Here is a 20,690-nt window from a genome sequence, read left to right as displayed (position 1 = left end):
TTGGTGTGACTGTTGGAAGTGGGATCACTATGAATAGGTCATCTCGGCAAGGAGGAATATCTGACATCGCTAGTGACATCAGAAACACGCCTCCCACTGAGTCTGACATTCATCAAATCAGGTTCAGCAAAATGCACAACAACTGCAGCCACCGTCGCTAACTGTGCACAATGTCCGCTGCTTATGGTAAACAAACCGGCATACTAACTGTACACAACATGTCTGCTGGTGATTGTAAACAAAAGGGAGTTTCTTACTGAACACATACTGCTGCAGCACATACTATACTGCTACAGAGCTATGTGCTGTGCAGCCCATTAGCTCTGTGCTATTATGCAGCACTGCTGCTGATCTGTTGCACACTATCGTCTCCTTCCACCTTGTTCAGCAACAGACTGCACTACGAGACGAAGGCGAAAAGCCGGCACAGATCTTTATGCCAATATAGGGGGACTTTTGTTTCAACGCACTATGAAAGGGCTGTATGATAGTTGCACATAATGTCTGCAATGTCTAATTTCACGTAAGGGTGGGAACACCAGCCATATGTTGGTACATATTTCTACGCTACATGAGCTTAAATATCAGAAATGTGGTATTTGACACTGACATCTCAAGAAACTGAAGCAGCATGTCCAGTACTGAGAATAAATATCCTATGTTACAATAACATGAGCACCATGCAGCTACACTGTTTTTCAGACTTGTGTCACTGAAAACCTGCATAGGCCTACTTTAGTCTGCACAGAAAATTGATCAGGAATTATTAAGGGAATTAATAAAGAAATGGACTCATAAGCAGAATAAATTGAACCATAAACTTTAAACCACATGCTTCATGTGCAGGCTAGATGTGATGTGATACTTATAAAAGTTTGTTTAAGAAATTAGCCTAATCCTGAAGTTACTTTAACTCCATGGAGACCAGTTTCTCTGTCTTATACTAAAACTCATTTGTGACATTGGCCCAAGAATAAAAATAAATAATCATCAGAGTTTGGCTGCACAGGGCGACTGTTTGCCTCTGGATTCTCTGTTGTGCTTGTTTGTATGCTTTTCTCTCTGTGCTGTTGCATTCCTATTGCTCAGCATGTGGCTTGGCTCTCATTTCATGCAGGCTTTCTTCAATGTTTGCTGCCCGCTGCCAGATGAGTGTATATTTGGTGTCTGTTGGCAGGCTCCGGGCCACTACAGAGATAGGTTAACACTGCCTGTAGGCACAAAGCCCAACCCCGCATGACTTGTCCAATTAGCCACCTGAGCTGTGTTTATTAGCAAGTCAAACCAGACTGTAAAATATAATGAAAGTTTATATGTATTTCTCTCTCTTAATCTTCCCTTTCGCCATATATGCCCAGCAATTAGACAGTTGAAGTCATCATCTAACAAATGACTGCTTACTTCCCAGCAGTCTTCTGGGGATTCTGTTTAGTTTTTCAAGTCCAATAATACTGACGGTTCTGCCACGGTGCAGATTCAGACAGAATAATAATAAGTCGGATGCACAGTACATTCCACTCTGCCATAAAAAAATACAGCTTCTCTGCAGACTACATTTTTTGTCAGACTTGTCATCTGAGATGACAGATTTCCAAACTTTAAGCTGCTGTAACTGGTTGGAATTCAGTTGAGTCTGCAGTAAATTTTATTTATGGAAAAGTAAAATGTAGTTTCTAGTCAGCTGGGGGAAAAATGCTGTTAGAAGAATAGAAAGATGTATTGTTTGAATTAAATGTTGTTGCAAACTTTAGCAAATGACATATTCAAAACATATGCCATAATATATAAAGACTTTTGAATACTGGAGTTAAATATGTAATTACTCAAATCCATGCAAAAACAATTAAGGAAATAGAAATTGAAATAAAGATAAACAGTACAAAAATGTGAAAACTTAAAAGATCACATTTAGAGAGTCTGTTTAATACTTGACTGCACAAGGGAAGACATGCATTGTTTTGATAAATGAGCTTGTATGAGAACACTGTAAGCTATGCCATAGCTTCCATTAGCAACTAGACATTTAGTCGTCTCCGTGCAGCAGATCACTGCAGCTTTCATGCTTGACAACGACTTTCTAACAGAATGATGATCAGCGGATCAGAAGACTCAGCTTCTGTACAAGAATTCAGAGTTGTAAGGAACAGGTGCCCGCGGGCTCAGCGCACTTTGTGATCTGTAGACTGTGGGAATTCTGGCTGCTGTAAAAGAGAGAGAAATGGGGAGAGAGGCAGAGAGATGGAGTGTTTCGATCCACATGGATATTTTAATGAGCACGCTCTGGGGAAGTTGGATTTCAGCAGCTTCTGACATGTTGTTGTTGTGGTTTTTACCTGGAGGAGGAGCAGGCAGGAGACTGCAGAACAGTAAAGCAGCAAACTAACTCTGCACAGAAGTGTCGACAGGGAGAGCAGAGGCTGATTAAACAGAGAAAAACACATGAATAAAACATCATAGTAATTGCTGTTTTATGCATTTATCATATGGAAGAAGTCAGAATCCAATCTCAATATGTGAATGATTTTGTGTGTTCAAAAAAAGAATGTAAAGATATAATATTTCTGAGATATTTACATGTGACATCTCTTTGTCCAAGGTGTATTTGGAGAGGCTGCTGACCTACGCTGAGATTGACATTTGCCCTGCCAACTGGAAGCGAATCGTGCTAGGAGCAATCCTCCTGGCGTCCAAGGTGTGGGACGACCAGGCGGTCTGGAACGTCGACTACTGCCAAATTCTCAAGGATATCACTGTGGAGGACATGTGAGTTTCTGCAAACACACAATCAAAAATCAAAATCAAAAAGTCAAAAATGATTTTATTAATCCCCGAGGGTAAATTCAGTTAGTCTGGTAGAATCCCTGTTAGAATGAGACAGCCTGATGGCTTTAGGAGAGAAGGATCTTTTGTATCTCTCTGTCCTGCAACGGAGAGAGAGGAGCCGCAATTTTACATCTTTTCGGGGGTTATTTAAAAAAAGGGGTAATTTTTACATATTTTTCAGGGTAATTTTACATCTTTTTTGGGGTAATTTTACATCTTTTTTTCAATTCAAGATTTCTTAAATTAAGATTATTAAATCTAGAAATAAGCATGTTGAACGCTTAAAATAAGAAATATCTCTTAAAACAAGATAAATTATCTAACACTTCTAAATCTAAAGTTTTTTTTAATCTTGGTAAGAACCAAATAATTTGCAGTGCCAGTTCATTGCTGCTTGCAGCTTCTTGTTTTAAGCCTAAACGTTCTAACCCTAACCCTAACCCTGGCAAATCTGCGAGAAAAAACTCGCAGATTTACTGAGTGGCAATTTGTTGCAAAAGTAGCAGATTTATGAGAATCTGCTATTTTTAATCTCGTAAATCTGCAACTTTTTCTCGCAGATTCACCACTTTAAATCTCTTAAATCTGCACATTTTTTCTCGTAGATTTTCCAGTTATTCTTGCTGTATGTAATATCCTCCAATATCCTCTAGGGTTGAAATTTGGAATTTGCAAGTATTTCAATGAGTGCCCTATTAACCCATTAAGGCCTAAAGCGCCTGGAAAAACATGCCTGGAAAACCTATGGGCGATTTTCAAATGACCCCCTAAAACCTGAAGTTTTTCTGGAAATTCAACACCTACTAAATAATAGATTTTTCAGCCTCTGTAGCAGATAAAAATGAAATTCAAAAAGTATTTGAGAGCTTATACCCGTGGCTTTCATATGAAGTTGAGTTTATTTGTCCAAACCTTCAATAAAGTTTTTTAAAAAATCAACAAACTCAGCAAATGTTACATTTGACTGAATAAAAAATCCTATGCATAATACTAATACATGCTCATTAGCAAGATGCAAACATGATATGACCATTGGAAGAACAAGATATAGTTCTCAGTAGCCTACTGTAATAAAAAAAAATTATTATCATAATAATAATAATAATAAATAATAATAATACATTTTATATATTGCACTTTTCAGGGTACTCAACGACGCATAAAGTAATATATGACATAAACAGTCATGATTTCTTATATCATAATCACAATCAATTAGCCTATTATTAATATTAATATATTATTAATAATATTATTATTATCTCCAGATGGCCACAAATCTGTCTGTTCTTCGGTGAAAATATGTCGTCTAAAAACATATTCCTCATCCATAAATGCCGGTCGATTGGTTCCGAGGGTTCAAAGTCGGACCAGCAATTAAATCATCGGCTGTTTTAATCAGACCGCTTCCGTCACTTACTGCTGAGCTCCTCCGCTATAGTCGTCTTCCTCCATGATTCTGATGCATTTCATTGGCCAAGAGACCGAAAATAGGTGGAAAAAAATACAAATACTACAAAATGACATATCCGCTGTCCCGGCCTTAATGGTAGAATGACGCAACAGCGCTCCCGGCCTTAATGGTAGAAATGCAGTAATGCTTTCCCGGCGTCAATGGGTTAAGGGTTAAGAGTTGATTTCTTATTTTAAGTGTTCAACATGCTTATTTCTAGATTTAATAATCTTAATTTAAGAAATCTTGTCAAGTGAAATTATCTGTCCATGCAGCAAGATCATTTCCCTCAGATTTAGTGTTTTAATCTTGTTTTTAGACACACCTTTTGCAGTGCAGCTCTTTAGACCAGTCCGTCCAACCGCCTTCATCTCTGTGTCTGATGCTGCCTCCCCAGCAGACTGCAGCATAAAACAACACACTACCACCACAGACTGATAAAACATCTGCAGCATCTTACTACAGATGTCCAGAGATCTGAGCTTCCTTAAGAAAAAGAGGCGGCTCTGCCCCTTTTTGTAGAGAGGGGGCAGACCTATCACATTGTAGTTTATTGATATGGAGGTAATCAAAAGCAGACGGAAATGCAATGCAAATACAACAGAAGAGCCTGTAGACGGAGGTCAGTCACGCTAAATATTAGCAGTCATTTACAGTATTTTTTTTTTTTTTCAAATCTCTTTATTTATTTTTGCATAGAAATTAATAAAATAGACAATTGTCAGTAGTGTTAAAAGTGTTCTGTGGTTATGTATTGCAAACCCCACTCCAGCCCACTCCCACCCACACCAGCTCTTGGTCCCTTCACCTCTCTGAGATCAGTCCCCATCCCCTCCCGCCTACACACGACTCTCATTCACACATATGCATAGCAAAATAAATAGAATAGAATAATACATATTATAGTAAATTTGTTCTGGGACCTACTGTTTTACACAAAGACCCCATTAGGTGTATCAAATATTGCAGCCCAAAACTGATAATTAGGTTATGAATTTGGCTAGTCTTGCATTTCCGTGAAGCGGAAGTGTTTTATTTTAAGCAGTTCAATTTCCTCTTGCATAACAATAATTATTAAGCATGAAATGTGTTAAAGATCATTATTTTATCAGATTATGTTTCTGTGTTATGAATTTGGCAGGGAATGTCTTTCATTATTTTAATAAAAATGTAATCTGACTCACTATTAATAACACAGAGCCTTTTGTTGCCAACTTTTCATTTTCATTTTCATTACATAATCTATTGAGAGCACACCAAAATAAATGAGTTTCCAGCTGATAAATTAACTTAATGGCTTGCTGTGTGACAACCAATAATTATCTAGGTGGCAAATGCAATTGAGTTATATAATATTGCTACTATTATTTTCTTAGGTATGCTCCGTAAGATGTAGAAACGTGGAAAATGTACCTCAGAAGTAATAAAAGCACAACATATTGTTTAGTTTGAGTCAAAGTAAAAACATTTTCATTAACTGAAATAAAAATAAAAATGAGAATTTAAAAAAAAACACATAATTAACTGAAACTGTATTTTTGTGGTTACAAAACTAACTAAAACGAACTAAAATTTTAGAGAAAATGTCCTTAGTTTTCGTGTTTGTCACCTTTTTTCATACGTAAACCTTTTTGGTTGATAGGAAATCTGGTTTTATGAATTAATTAACTTAATGGAGCTGAGATGGATCAAAGGAAAAGGAAGACAAAGGAAATAAAGGAAACATTTATTGTGACCTTATTGAATCTCGCACCCAACAAATACCTCATTACAAAAAAAACTAACTCTAAAACTAATAAAAACTAAACTAAAACGAAGCATTTTCCAAAAAATTTAAACTAATTAAAACTAGCAAACTCACTCCAAAAACTAATTAAAACTAACTGAATTTGAAAACAAAAAATCACAACGAAATTAAAACTAAAACGAATGAAAAATCCAAAACTATTATAACCTTGGTACCAAGAAAGCAGTGATACAGTAGGTTGGTTCAGTCAAATACAACTCAGCCTTATGATAAAAAAAAAAGATCACTTAGTAAGGTATTGTCTCCCCTTTGTTAGAGCAGGATTTATGCATGTTTAAGGTAGAAAGTAATTTTTGTTTTCAAGGTTGGAATATGCTTGCATTTGAGTAGGCTCCTTAAAAAATGCTTGATTTTCAATAAAATCAATTTTTTTAATCTACATGATCACAGTTGTAAAGTAATACTCTTATTTTTGAATGAAACAATCCCATTGTCATATGTATTTCTTGTCTTCTGTTGTTCCCTTACTTTGGAAATGTGCAAGCATTAAATAATCATGATCAAAACATACAATCATACAGTTATTATAAACAGCTGTTAAAATAAACAAAGTGACACTATACATTAAACCTCTGAAGTCCAGGAGATTTTGGTTCAAATTTGTCAACTTCTTATGCATTAATATCTGTCTTAGCATCTTTCAGTCTGTCCTTACATCACATGCATGGCTCCAGATTTTTCATTTTATTGTAATTAAAGTATAAAGCTAGGAAAGCCAGGAAGCGAAAATACAAACAAAAGACACGTGTCTGTGGAAATGCATACACACAAAAACAGCAGAAAGAATAATAAATAATAAAACTACAAAACAGTCTATTTGCATGTAAATTAAAAATAATAATAGTTTTCATTGTAGAAAGAAAATTCACATTTTAAAAATGGTCTACAAACATAAATGGCACACTGTGAAAGCTCCTATGATGCACTTTCAACTGGCTTTCTCAGCTTGTCTACATATCATATTTAAATACTTATTACTGTAAATAAAACGTGTATTTTTAATAAATAGATGGACTCCAGAGGGTTAATTGCTGTGGGTATAAAGGAATTCTATAAATTTAATTATGCTTTTATATTTATAGAAACAGTTTAGATGTGATGATAAAGGCTTTGAGAGTCTTAAGTGATCCTTAGAGTCAAAGTCTTTGGTTTAGGCACATAAAATGCTTAAAGTTGCTTCAATTTTACACTTAAAAAGCGTTACAAACCCTGATATAGGCCTGTGAAAACCAATATACTATGGTGCAGTCAGTTTATATAATATATTCTTGCACCTTTCCCCAGAGAAGATGAAGGAGTGTAAATCCTCATCTTATCATATCACCAAGGTGCTTTATTTGTTCCTAACAAGCTGACAACATATGTATATCATCCTCTATTACAAATTAAATTCACAACACCATGTCTAAGGTATTCTCTAGAACTATTCACACTTCGCCACACATTGGCATTTTTGGTCATCCGGAGGATTATACCCTATATTCTACTAAAGAATTGGAAGTGATAGCTTTTACCTCAGTTATTGATAAACGTCACCTCCTTCTGAACTGGAAATCCACAACAGCTCCTTCCAGCACACAATGGATTAAAGAGGCTATGTCCTTTTTAAAAATAGAGAAAATTAGATATTCAAGAAGGGGAAACTTGAACAAATTTGACAATAAATGGCAACCGTTTATGGACTTTTTTGTGACGTGTCACACACACACACACACACACACACACACACACACACACACACTCCTTTCTTTTTTTTTCTTTTTTTCTTTTACTTCCTCCCCTTTCCCCTCTCTCTTTTACTATTATTTATGTATTTTATCTGTTATGTTTATGTGGTCAGTTTATTCATTTTATACAGACTATGTCAAAATATCTAAATATTGTATAGTTTATTGGGTTTCATTTTATGCGACCGTTGTTTGTTCTTAAAATTATACAAATTTAAATCTAAGGGTGTGTGCAACATGTTTAATGTCGACACCAACGTACCCTGATATAGGTATGTCCCTCTGTTGTATTTTTTGTATACACATCAATAAAAATATGAAACACAAATTAAATTCACATTGCCATTTGTAAGAGAGGGAAGGAGCATCTTGAACACAAGAGCCTGCACACTACATCCGTCTTAAATCCACAGGAATCTTGGCTGGATTATTCTGAGCGGGAACACGATGCTGTGGACGTGTTGCCACTGCTGCGACCTCTGACCTCTGATGCATTCACACTCCCTGCACCAGTGGCTGTATATTCTTGTCCTTGGGCTCAGATTTAACAGAGCAGTGACTGTAATCCACCTGTTTGGGACTCTTTTCGTGTGGCTCTGCCAAGCTCCCATATGGCAATTCACCAGGTAGTGATTCAGTGCTTGACCAGAGAGATTTCCTCAAAAGACCAGTTTAGTCTCTTTAAATCCACGCTCAGGAACACGGCCTGCTGAATTCCCCTTTCCACCCCCAACAGGCACAGGCTTTATTGTGAAATAACTGCAGGGGAGTCCGGGAATTGCGAGGAGCGGAGAAACACAAAAAGAGATAGATGAGAATAGCTGAATAAGTGCCAGGGCGAGATAAAAAAGAAGCAGCATTATTAGGCAGAGTTTGGCTACAGTGGAGGCTAAATTTAGCCCGTCTGTTGCTGCATGCCTGTAAATGTGCGTGGGTGGGGAACAAAGGCTAGGAAGAAGAGATGGATAGTGCTTCTTATGCAGGTTACAATGCAAAATGAGTCGGCCATGACTGAAGATAAACAGATGAAAGCGGCTGTCAGTGTGCTGCAGAAGAGATCACAGAGCTGTGCAGCATGAGGCAATGCATGACAATAGCATTTTCAGGAGGTGGGATTAATACTCTTTTTACACATAATGCTCGGAGCCCTTTCACTCAGATATCACTGGTTTTCAGTACGAGGAAAGGCTTATTTTTGGTGGGTGTACTGGGGATTTACATGCCGTATGTGTATTGCTGCTTTACATGTAAAAAAATAACACCCACCGTCTGTGTGAGGTGATGGATTTGTCAGGATGGTCTCATGAGCACTAACACCCCTTCTCTAGTCTCCTCGTCACCTCTTCAGTCTCGCTCTGCAGAATTTATTTGTATAATTTAATGTCAACTAGCAAATTATTTAATATTTTGCCCTCTTCTCTCATTTATTAGTCTATTTATATATATATATATATATATATATATATATATATATATATATATATATATATAATCATGCTCTAGTTCTTAATTATTTATTTATTGTTTTATCTTTTTTATCTAGCTTTTAATTTTATTTATTTTATTTTTATTTTTGTTATATATATTTACTTTCCATTGTCATTATTGACTTTTACTTTTTTATTTTTTTTATTATTATTATTATTATTATATATATCGTTTTATCTTATTTTATTTGATCTTACTTTATTCTTTATCTAATTTGTTTCTAACCTGCCTCCAGTGTTTCCTCACTGCTCCATGTTGAGATGGCGCTTCCTCAGTTCCTCAGTTTGTGCTTTGTTTTTAATAGGATGGGTGGGGTGGAGGGTTGGGGATGGGCGGAGGGTGTTTGTTTCCTTATCTTTTTATTATTATTATTTTCTCCTTTTTTTTAATATAAAGTGCTTTGTGTTGCATCTCTCTTGTATGAAAAGTGCTATACACATAAAGTCTGATTGATTGATTTCACTCTCTCTGACAAAAGGAATGAGCTGGAGCGTCAGTTTCTGGAGCTGCTGCAATTCAACATCAACGTGCCGTCCAGCGTCTACGCCAAGTATTACTTTGACCTGCGCTCCCTGGCTGAGGCCAACAACCTCTGCTTCCCCCTGGAGCCCCTCAGCAGGGAGAAGGCCCAGAAACTAGAGGTGAGTACAACGCATACAAGCTGGAAACTGATGATTTAGAGTTTGGAGTTCAGGTCATACAGAAAAAAATAAGAAAAGAATCTGAATCCAATTTCTTGTGGCCTGAGGATGTGGAATAAACTGAAGCGAGGCTGTCCAGCTAATTAGTATTTTGAAGTGCACACAGACTGTAGATCATCTGCTGGGTGAAGGACAGGATGTAGGACTGTGTTGCTGTGTAATTAGCTTCGCTGCCTTAACATCTGTCTCTCCCTCCCCATCCCTCTGCTTTACTGCAGTAAGCATTTGAAACAGCAGTCATGATGTTGATGCAGCATTGCCCGCTTGTCTCTCTGCACTGCAACAAAAGGTGTTTAAAACCAAGATAAAAACACTAAATCTGCGGGAAATTATCTTGCTGCATGGACAGATAATTTCACTTGACAAGATTTCTTAAATTAAGATTATTAAATCTAGAAATAAGCATGTTAAACACTTAAAATAAGAAATTAACTCTTAAAACAAGATAAATTAAAGCTGCAAGCAGCGATGAACTGGCCCGTGCAGTGACCTGCAAATTATTTGTTTCTTACCAAGAGAAAAAAACACTTTAGATTTAGAAGTGTTAGATAATTTATCTTGTTTTAAGAGTTAATTTCTTATTTTAAGCATTCAACATGCTTATTTCTAGATTTAACAATCTTAATTTAAGAAATCTTGTCAAGTGAAATTATCCGTCCATGCAGCAAGATCATTTCCCTCAGATTTAGTGTTTTTATCTGGTTTTTGGACATACCTCTTTTGCAGTGTGTCCAAAAGACACTTTGATCATTCTTGTAACACATCAACAATCGATCTGATGAGGATTTAGCATCTGGGGGCAACAGCCAATATTTCTGGGGTAGGATAGCTGGATAACAGTTATCCCTCTTATGTTTGCCTCTCATTGTCCAATTAGCAGCTTCATCCATACTGCATTGCAGATGTTTTCGGTCCAGATGATATTTTGGTTAATCTCTATAAATAGATATTTACATATGAATGCAGATTATGTTTTTAACCCTCCTGTACTTTTGGGGTCCTTTTTGACCCCAAATCATTTTCAACATATGAAACATTTTGCTGTCATCTAAAAATGTACAATGTTTTCATAACATAAATTTCACTAAAAGTTGACATAACCTACTCTGTACATTCCCATCAAGACATTTTTTTCCACTATTACTATTGAAAAAAATATTCAGGTTTTATTACCTTTTTCTCTTGAAATGAGGCCTCATTTTGTATATTTAAATAATTATTATTTAAATAATTTCAATAATAATGAAAAAAAAATCTGAAAATGATATATCAATGTGTTGGTCATGAGTTATCTTAAAAAGGTGAAAAAAAAGTTGTTAATTTTTTTCTACATGTCCTTAAACCAGTCTAATGTCATGGGGTCCTTTTTGACCCCTGAGGAGGATGGGTGTTATTCTTTTTTTTTTTTTTTTGCTGACATCCAAAAATGAACAATGCTTTCAAAACATAAGTTTTACTAAACGTTGACATTACCTACTCTGTGCATTCCCATCAAGAAAGTATTATTTCACTATAACTATTAGAAAAATATTCAGGTTTTATTACTTTTTTTTTCTCTTGAAATGAGGCCTAATTTTGTATATTTGACTAAAATTGACTAATGAAAAAAATATGAAAATTATATATCAATGTATCATGAGTTGCCTTAGAAGGTGAAAAAAAAAAGTTGGTTATCATTTTTTTCTACATGTCCTAAAACCAGTCTAATGTCATGTGGTCCTTTTTGAGCCCTGAGGGGGATGGGTGTATAGTCGACAGGAGGAGTACACAAGGGTTAATAGCTAATGAATAAAATAAGTCATCATCAGATGATAGCCAATGCATTCTGCCTGTTTAGCTCTCCATATGGACTTTTTACCTAAGGTGCAACCAAAGCATGATTGGTCAATACTACTCGCACTACAAATTTATACAGTAATGCCTCCAATACCAAAATATTGCCTCATTGCTTACAGATTCTGCATTTATGTGCAGCTATCTGTTGATAGAGATGAATCTCTGTTTGAATAAAATAGACTGTGAAATTAAATGGCCTTGACTTTTTAACAGAACACACTTTAGTTTTGTGTATAGCTCTGGTGCTGCATGATGTCTCACTGTTGCAGCTTACTTACACCTAATTACACTTGGACTAGAGTCATTTGTTTATGTTATTAGTCTACCGGTGATTTTCCTGCATTGACAAGATTAAAAGGTTGTAAAACAGATGTATGTGTTGGCTTTGTAGGAAACACTGCAGCCACCCTCAGAGGTGTTTTCAGTTGCTGTGTGGTTAGAGATCTTCCTGGATTTACAGTGGTCAACATGAAAACATACAGGTGGAAACATATTTCCACATTTTATGAATGTATTTAGGTTGTTGAATTCACATTGCCCAGTAGCTGATTATCACTTCAGACTTTACCCTCATACACACAATTAAAGATCAAACAGAATAAATAGATTAATGGCTATGTGAAACATTCTGTCGTGTCAGAAATCTTAATGTCTGGTTGTGGTGCAGCAGACTTTCCAGATGGCTTTCTGGGCCCCTTTCAACCAATATTCAGTCTTCAGTAAAAAACCTTGGTGTAATACTTGATGACAGGCTGAAATTTGACCGTCAGGTTAGCTCGGTCGTAAAAAACAGCTTTTATCAGTTAAGGATTTTATCAAAAGTAAAAGGGTACCTGCCACACAGAGATCTGGAGACTTTAATCCATGCTTTTATTAATACCAGATGGATTACTGTAACTCACTGTATGTTGGCCTGGACACTTACTGTTGCAGCGCCTGCAGCTGGTACAAAATGCAGCTGCCCGTCTCCTTACTGGCAACGCAAACATGACCACATATCACCATCCTAGCTTCACTGTACTGGCTCCTGGTTGCTTTTAGGATAGATTTTAACATTTTATTGTTTGCTACTGGCCAACCCTAAAACTAGACTCAAAACCAAAAGGGGACCGAGCCTTTGTGGCTCTGGAATAACCTGCCCTGGCACATCCCATCTGCAGGATCTCTTGAAGTTTTTAAATCCTCCCTTAAAATGCACTTTTTCTCCCTGGCTTTTAATCAAGTTTAAGTGGACATCTGGCAAAAAAAATAGTTTTTACCTTATTTCCTGCAACTGTGATATCTGTACAGCACTTTGGTCAACCCCGGTTGTTTTAAATCTGCTTTATAAATAAAGTTTGAGTTGAGTTGAGTGTCAGAATAACAGACTACTAAGACCTACTACTACTACTACTACTACACTACTAAATTGGTTGGATCTCTTTTTGAAATACTACTAAAAAACACCTGAACACTTTAAACCGTTAATCACACAAGACAGAAAACCAAAATAAAGTAGAAAGGTGCTGTCAGCAGGGTGCAGATCTCTGCTAGAGGCCTGTACTAAGAACCAACTTCAACATACCCTGGATAGCTTTCATTGTTTGGCTTCACTAGACCTTCCAACCTGCACTCAGAGCTAAACACTCACATGATGGTGGTTATTTACTCATTAACTCAGCCCAGCTCAACTCCCAATCTAGCCATGAGCGTGTTCACATAAAGGGGCGGAGTTTTCAGCATACGACCAATCACACACATAGACAAGTGTATTGTCAGCAGAGTGGATACTTTACAATCAAAGAGAAAACTATAATATTAGACAAATACAATAAGCTGAACACATAATCCAGGCTAAAAGCAACACAGTTACAGCTGCTAAATGCAGCAAGGACAGCTCGTAAAATTTGTCTGACTGAGTGAATCATAGACTTTATATAACTGTATGACTTAGAAAAATGATGCTCATGAGCCCAGTAGTATGGAGCGAGGGACACTTGAGCCAAAACACTTTCGAGCTTGATTTTCTCACTTCTTGTATTATTGTGTTTTGGACTAATTTCCTGCTTGGTTGAGCCTCTCTGATATTGTACACACACTGACAAAGATCTCAACCACTTACTCAAAATAAACCAAAATGCGCTCTTCACAATCTCCTCACAAGTCTTTTTCTTTTTTTTCCAACTTCTCTTTATTGTTTTTTTTTCTTTTGTTCACATACACAAATAAAGAAGATACATGTTAACTTATGCTTGAAATTTACACGAAAGATCAGAATGATAGTAGAAAAATAAAAACAATTACAAAACAATTAAAACATTTTTTATATTTATATTTGGTATAATAGTCCATAAATGGCTGCCATATTGTGTAAAATGTATTTATCTTACCTCTCAGGGTGAATTTTATTTTTTCTAACTGCAAATGTTTCATTATATCATTCATTAAAGCTTGATGGACTGGAGGATAGACTTTGAAATATCTTAACCCAATAGGTGGTGATGCTTGAACAAGTCCAAAACATATGTGCCAATGAGGCGCTAGCCTGTCCACAGCGATCACAGAGTGGGTTTACAGCAGGGGACATCCTCCAAAGTTTCAACTTGGATAAATGAAGCCTGTGTAAGATCTTGAATTGCAACAGTCCATGTCTGATCACAAGTCTTTCTCTGTTGTGTCTATCTTTCAGGCCATCTCACGGTTGTGCGATGACGTGTACAAGGACTTGAGGAAACAAGCCAAGAAGCGGTCAGTGAGCGCAGACAACCTGACGGTGGTGCGGTGGTGTCCAGCCATCATTTCCTAACACTGGCCGCCTGCAGCACCCAGATACACCTGTCAGACATAATGTACTGTATTTCTGCCTGGTAAGCAGGCACACCAGGTGGGCAGCAGTCCTGTGGATCAGTACACACACACACACACACACACACACACACACACACACACACAGCCACTTTTACAAGTGTGATTGCACCCTCTCTGGTTGTTGTACATAAAAGAAGTCCCACTGGCTGCCTGCACTGAACCAAACAGAGCTGAGCTGAACCAAACTGAAGTGTGTGAGTGTTGGAATGAGCTGCAGAAGAAGAGGCCAAACAGAAACACAGTTGGCAATATATGAGAGACTGTGTGAACTTGAGGAAAGAGAATAGGAACAAGCTTATGCGACAACAGCGTCCCATAATTCCCTCTGAAGCTCCACTCGCTTGTACGGTTAATGGAGGGAGGCCGTGTACATTCCTTTCATTTTAATCTTCTGGTTCAGTCACTTTCTGAGCTGAAGCATGAGATGATTTTTTTGACAGCTTACAGGCACATTTACAATTTATAATTCCTCAATTTGTTTCAGTGTTTTTTTGGTGTTTATCTGTTTTTCTTGCATTCCCATCCAGCAGAAAGCTCTGCAGGCAGATCCAAGCAAAGCAAAGACATGTACATTCCACTGGTGGACTACACATCATCATGTTCATTTACATTGTAGCCAGTTAATTAAAGTTCTCATTAAGAGAGCTACCAGTTACAATTTCTCCCACAGCACCATTCAGACACAGCTGCTCACTTAAAGCAATATCCATGCATTGCTCTGTTGTTGTGGTTAAATACAGTGATGAAGCATGCATACATGGGAGAAGACTGACTGGAAGACAGTGGCTCTCAGTCAGGCGTGAGACATACTGTAGAGCTTATGTTGTACTTAATTCACTGCCATTGTCCTGACCTGTGGTGCCTGTAATAAGCTAGTTTAACACTTCTCCCCTTTCTACTGGAGGAATAGAACAAATAACTCAAGTATTTTTTCTTTAACATTTTGTATGGTTCTTCCAGCTTACAAAGAAAACAGCACAAATGGAATAATGACATTTAGGAGCCACTAAACGCATGATTCTTCAGGGTGTTGTTTGTTGGAGAGGACCCAAATGAATGAAAAAGATTCAAACACTGCTCACAAAAAGATAGATTGTATACATTTTGCTAAATTGTTTCTGTACAGTGTAAATACAGTGCCGGTGTGCAAAATCTGTAGGTCTTACTGTAAAAAAAGAAAAAAAACATGATGTTAGAATATTTATATTGGGTCAGTTTTTACTGTACATGAGGAAGATGGTAAATATGTTGGATTCCTTGTTCCTATGACAAATCAAGTAAAGACAAAGTGAAGTATTAAGATTTCAATGGGAGACACCACTTCAGTTTTTCTGTCTGTTTTCTTGTTACAATGTTTTCACACTGCAGAAAATGCCAAGTTTTTATTTGTTACATACTGTATATGGTATATAGATAAAACAAGACAATTCATGCTTTTTTTTAGGATTTGTTGTCATTTTAAGATTTTTTTAACCCCACTGTGGAAGCGATGCCAGATTCATGTTCTTCAGCAATGATGCTTGTTTTTTTATGAAGCCCCATAACTAATACATCACCATGACTACATCAATAAATAGTATTGTTAATTAAATCTTTTTAAATAGAGTGTGAAAGAGCTATAAAGCTTAAAGTTTTCTTTAGCCTCCAAGCAGTTGGTTAACAACCAAAAAACATTTTATGTTTTTTTTATCTTCAGTCAGCCGAACTTAATTTTTCTCTTCTCTATCTTTCACTAGCACATTTTATTTTTTGGTCTTGGCCCACATTAAATAATTTATCTAGTCCCCTTTCCTAGAGCAGCATTTCCTTTTTCCTCAAAACATTGTCATTTTTCCGTTTTATAGCTCTTTTATAATGTTGGTCTGTAGGGAAAATGCTTCTTGGGCTGCGGGGGATATTTTCTCTTGCAGTACTGCAAAGCCCCCTGGGACAAACTGGCAGAAAGTCTCAGTCTAAAGAGTCATTGTGAAGCTCAGTGTTGTGAGTCTGGCCGTTGGCATCCTTGTGCCCGACTCCGCCTAATTCCAATCCAAAAATGGGCAAAGAGGGTGACGATGGGTGAAGCTGAAACTCAGCACCTGGCATAGCCAAGGTTATAATAGTTTTTGATTTTGGATTTCATTGTGATTTTTTGTTTCCAAATTCAGTTAGTTTTAATTAGTTTTTAGAGTGAGTTTTAATTCGTTTTTTTATTTTTTGGAAAATGCTTAGTTTTAGTTTAGTTTTTATTTGTTTTAGTTTTTTTGTAATGGGGTATTTGTTGGGTGCCAGCTAAATAAGTAAATGTCTCCTCTATTTCCTTTGTCTGATCCATCTCAGCCCCAATAACTTTATTAAGTCATAAAACCAGATAGATGAAATAGATTTCATATCAACTTAAAAGGTTTATGAAAAAAGTTGACAAAGACGAAAACGAAGGACATTTTCAATATAATTTTAGTTAGTTTTGTAACCACAAAATACAGTTTCAGTTAGTTATCGTTTTTTAAAAAACTTGTTTTTATTTTTATTTCAGTGAACGAAAAAAAAATTAAATTCTAGTTTTTCATATTTCGTTAGTTTTCGTTAACTATAATAACCTTGGTCACAGCACCTGCCTGTCACCTAAAGTGGCACCTAATCATTCATAACTTTAACCCTTAATATAATTTTAACAGATTAATTTGATAATATTCACCCCCCTGAACAACTGTCATGAACCAGGAAATGAAACTAAAGACTATAAAAACTGAAACCATTTTTGTTTGAGACTGTAAACATGTTTATTTCTGCTTTTGGAGCCAGCCTCAAGCGGCCGATCGAGGAACTGCAGTTTTGGGCACTTCCACATTGGCTTCATTTTTCAGCCGTTTAGGTTGCTACTTGTTAAAAGCATTTGTTTTTTCTCCTTCCACTTAATTAATTTTTCTATTGTTTATCTTTCCTTTACTTCTTTCTTTTTTTCTTTTTCCTCACAACATTTTCAATTCTAAACGTCACTTGGAGGTTAGAGAAAAGTTCTAAAGCTTTATATTTATTTTATTAAACTAACAATATTATTTATGGATGTGTTAAGTTACTTCTTTGTCTGTTCTGACAACCTTTTCCAACAACTTGGAAATTCCAAGGTTCCATCCTTTCTAGCATTTACTGGAAATAAGTTCAGTTCCTGATTTGCTCTTTTCTTGACATTTCTTAAATCAGAAATAGGAGAAACTACAGGGATGTAGTAGAGGATAAACCTGTAAAATCACTGAGTTTATTGTAAATTAAGTAATTAATTTCTCACACATAAACGGGTTGATAAGTGTGAATAAATGCTTTCATTATATAAACTTTTGCCTTATAATCAACTGGAATCACTGTCCTCCACTACATCATTGAATCAACAGTAAACTGTTAACTTACTTAAAAATACCACGATTAACCTGGAAATGTCTGGAAAAGGCACAAAAATATCTTTCTAAATCATTTTTCTTCCTAACAAAAGGTCCGATGAAGGTAAAAGCTCTGAATAAAGCCTCTAGCTTATTTTGTGCATTTCACTGGCAACTCCCACGTCTGTGATTTAACTTGTTGTTTGTCAAACTAATAGAGAATCAGTCAGTGGGTTAGTGAGATTTCCAACCCTGAGCAGCAGGTGTGAGAAGGGACAGAAGCGTACCAAAGTGATGGAGAAATGAAGGACGATCCTGTTGGACATGTCCAGCCCACTTGCACATGAAGTATATAAAAGGTGTTGGGCCTTGGAGGGAGAGCTGTTGCTTTGCATGGTGCTTTTGAATGAGTGGAAAATAAAGTGTCTTTAGGAAGGTAATGCGCTACAAAAAAGGTGTGTCTAAAAACAAGATAAAACACTAAATCTGAGGGAAATGATCTTGCTGCATGGACAGATAATTTACCTTGACAAGATTTCTTAAATTAAGATTGTTAAATCTAGAAATGAGCATGTTGAACGCTTAAAATAAGAAATCAACTCTTAACCCTTAATAGGGCACTCATTGAAATACTTAGAGAAATAACCCTAGAGAATATTGGAGGATATTACATACAGCAAGAATAACTGGAAAATCTACGAGAAAAAATGTGCAGATTTAAGAGATTTAAAGTGGTGAATCTGCGAGAAAAAGTTGCAGATTTACGAGATTAAAAATAGCAGATTCTCATAAATCTGCTAGTATTGCAACAAATTGCCACTTTTAATCTCGTAAATCTGCAACTTTTTTCGCGCAGATTTGCCACTTTTAATCTCTTAAATCTGTGACTTCTTTTCTTGTAGATTTGCCACTTTAATCTAGTAAATTTGCAACTTTTTTCTCGAAATATTATGAAATAAATATTTTTTTTATCTTGGTAAGAAACAAATAATTTGCAGTGCACTCTGCTCGGGCCAGTTCATCGCTGCTTGCAGCTTTAATTGATCTTGTTTTAAGAGTTAATTTCTTATTTTACGTGTACAACATGCTTATTTCTAGATTTAACAATCGTAATTTAAGAAACCTTGTCAAGTGAAATTATCTGTCCATGCAGCAAGATCATTTCCCTCAGATTTAGTGTTTTTATCTTGTTTTTAGACACACCTTTTTTGCAGTGTGTGACTGGGGTTGCTGTTGTGAGTTCAAACTATTAGAGGTAATCAAAGATTGTATATCCTATTTATTGTATGTTTGTGCATACAGCCCAGTCTGGTGTTGATGCCATGTGGTCTACTATGGTGAGGTGGAACATTTAGTCCGACAGCAGAGAGCCTTGGCGTCCTGTCGGCTGGTCACTAGGTGTGTGTCATAGCCTCGTGCACTGAACTCTACCTCTGCATAGAGTTTTACTTTTCATTTTTCTTCCTCTCTCGGACGACAATTTTTAGATTTCACACACTCAGCTTTGATCATTCGTGTTCTAACAGTCAACTGCTGTAGCTGTGACATTTTTTTCCTTTTACATTGATTGATATTTTCAACATGTGCTGTATTCTGTTGTTATTGTTGTTACTGTCGGTATATTATTTTCTTTTTCAGTGAGTCAGTCATTCTGTTCCTGTTCTCAGTGTGCCAAATCTCTCTTTTTTCTGTATGTTTTCAACTATGATTTAAACAACTGCTCCCAATTCTTCTCTTCTTCTGAAGCAATGTTTAGGAAAACCCATGCAAGAATTAAACTTTAAAACCTTGCAATAAATCCAGTGTATGTCTCTTTTTTAATATAAATGATCAATTCAGCCAACACTTCCTGTGAGACCTCAAACCATCATTCACGCTGCTATCACAATATTTCGATATGTTCTCTGTTATACAGCTCAGCAGGGCTTCTTCTGTCAGAAAAGAACCATTTAAATGGCTTAGAGCAAGTGGTAATACAGAGATTACACTCTGGCATATTGTCACTGAGGGACACATTTAATCCTTTGTGTTGGCCTCCATTTGCATTTCAATCGCTGCTCTGGTAATTGCTATACAAGTCAATTCAATGTGATGAAGAGGTGCTGTGGGCTTTAGTGAGAACACGTGCCAAACATCTCTTATGAACCACATCAAACATGTACATGTGAAATACTGTACACAGACACACAAGCACACCTTTGAAACCACATCTCTTGGGTTAATGAGCACATGCAGCTTAAAATCTTTTTTACCATTTTGTTTGGCTGTCCTTTCACAGAATTGGAAGAAGTCCAGCTTGCAATGTGGTCCATGAAGCCTAGGTAAAGATCCTTGGTAGGCACCGTAGACTGCAATATACTAAATCATTTAAGTAAGGTTTTGTTGTTAAGCCTAAATCCACTTCTTTAGAAATGCTAAATATGCAGCATGAATGGATTATTGAAAATATTTTGTAGCATGCTACTTTGATTTTAGGGGAGTGTGTCTGTGTTCTCCGGGTCCTATGTTCCCGTCTTTGTATGAGACTGGGAAACATAGCACCCTTTTTCCCCGCTTTTCCCAAAAAGGGTCCTATGTTCCCCGGTCTGTTACTTTTTCCTCCATTACTGCCAAATTCCATGGCAAATAACTTAACCCTAACCCGAAAAGGAA

The 20,690-nt window shown here is 36.5% G+C and overlaps 1 protein-coding gene across 4 annotated transcripts in view; it reads left to right on the top strand.

Moving 5' to 3' along the window:
- The window catches only part of ccny (cyclin Y), a 66,150-nt gene extending 46,314 nt beyond the window's left edge, over positions 1 to 19,836 (top strand). For all 4 annotated transcript variants that reach the window (XM_059327297.1, XM_059327295.1, XM_059327296.1 and 1 more), the window contains 3 exons: positions 2,597 to 2,763; positions 9,777 to 9,939; positions 14,504 to 19,836. In XM_059327297.1, coding sequence (XP_059183280.1) covers positions 2,597 to 2,763; positions 9,777 to 9,939; positions 14,504 to 14,620 — 447 coding nt within the window. In that variant the 3' untranslated portion in view covers positions 14,621 to 19,836. The remainder of the gene's footprint in view (positions 1 to 2,596; positions 2,764 to 9,776; positions 9,940 to 14,503) is intronic.
- Positions 19,837 to 20,690: the final 854 nt, after the last annotated feature.

The sequence above is a fragment of the Centropristis striata genome, chromosome 23 (assembly GCF_030273125.1).
Source record: "Centropristis striata isolate RG_2023a ecotype Rhode Island chromosome 23, C.striata_1.0, whole genome shotgun sequence".
Taxonomy (NCBI): domain Eukaryota; kingdom Metazoa; phylum Chordata; class Actinopteri; order Perciformes; family Serranidae; genus Centropristis; species Centropristis striata.
The sequence above is the reverse complement of the archived record's forward strand: the minus strand, read 5'-3'. Positions and strand labels throughout refer to the sequence as shown.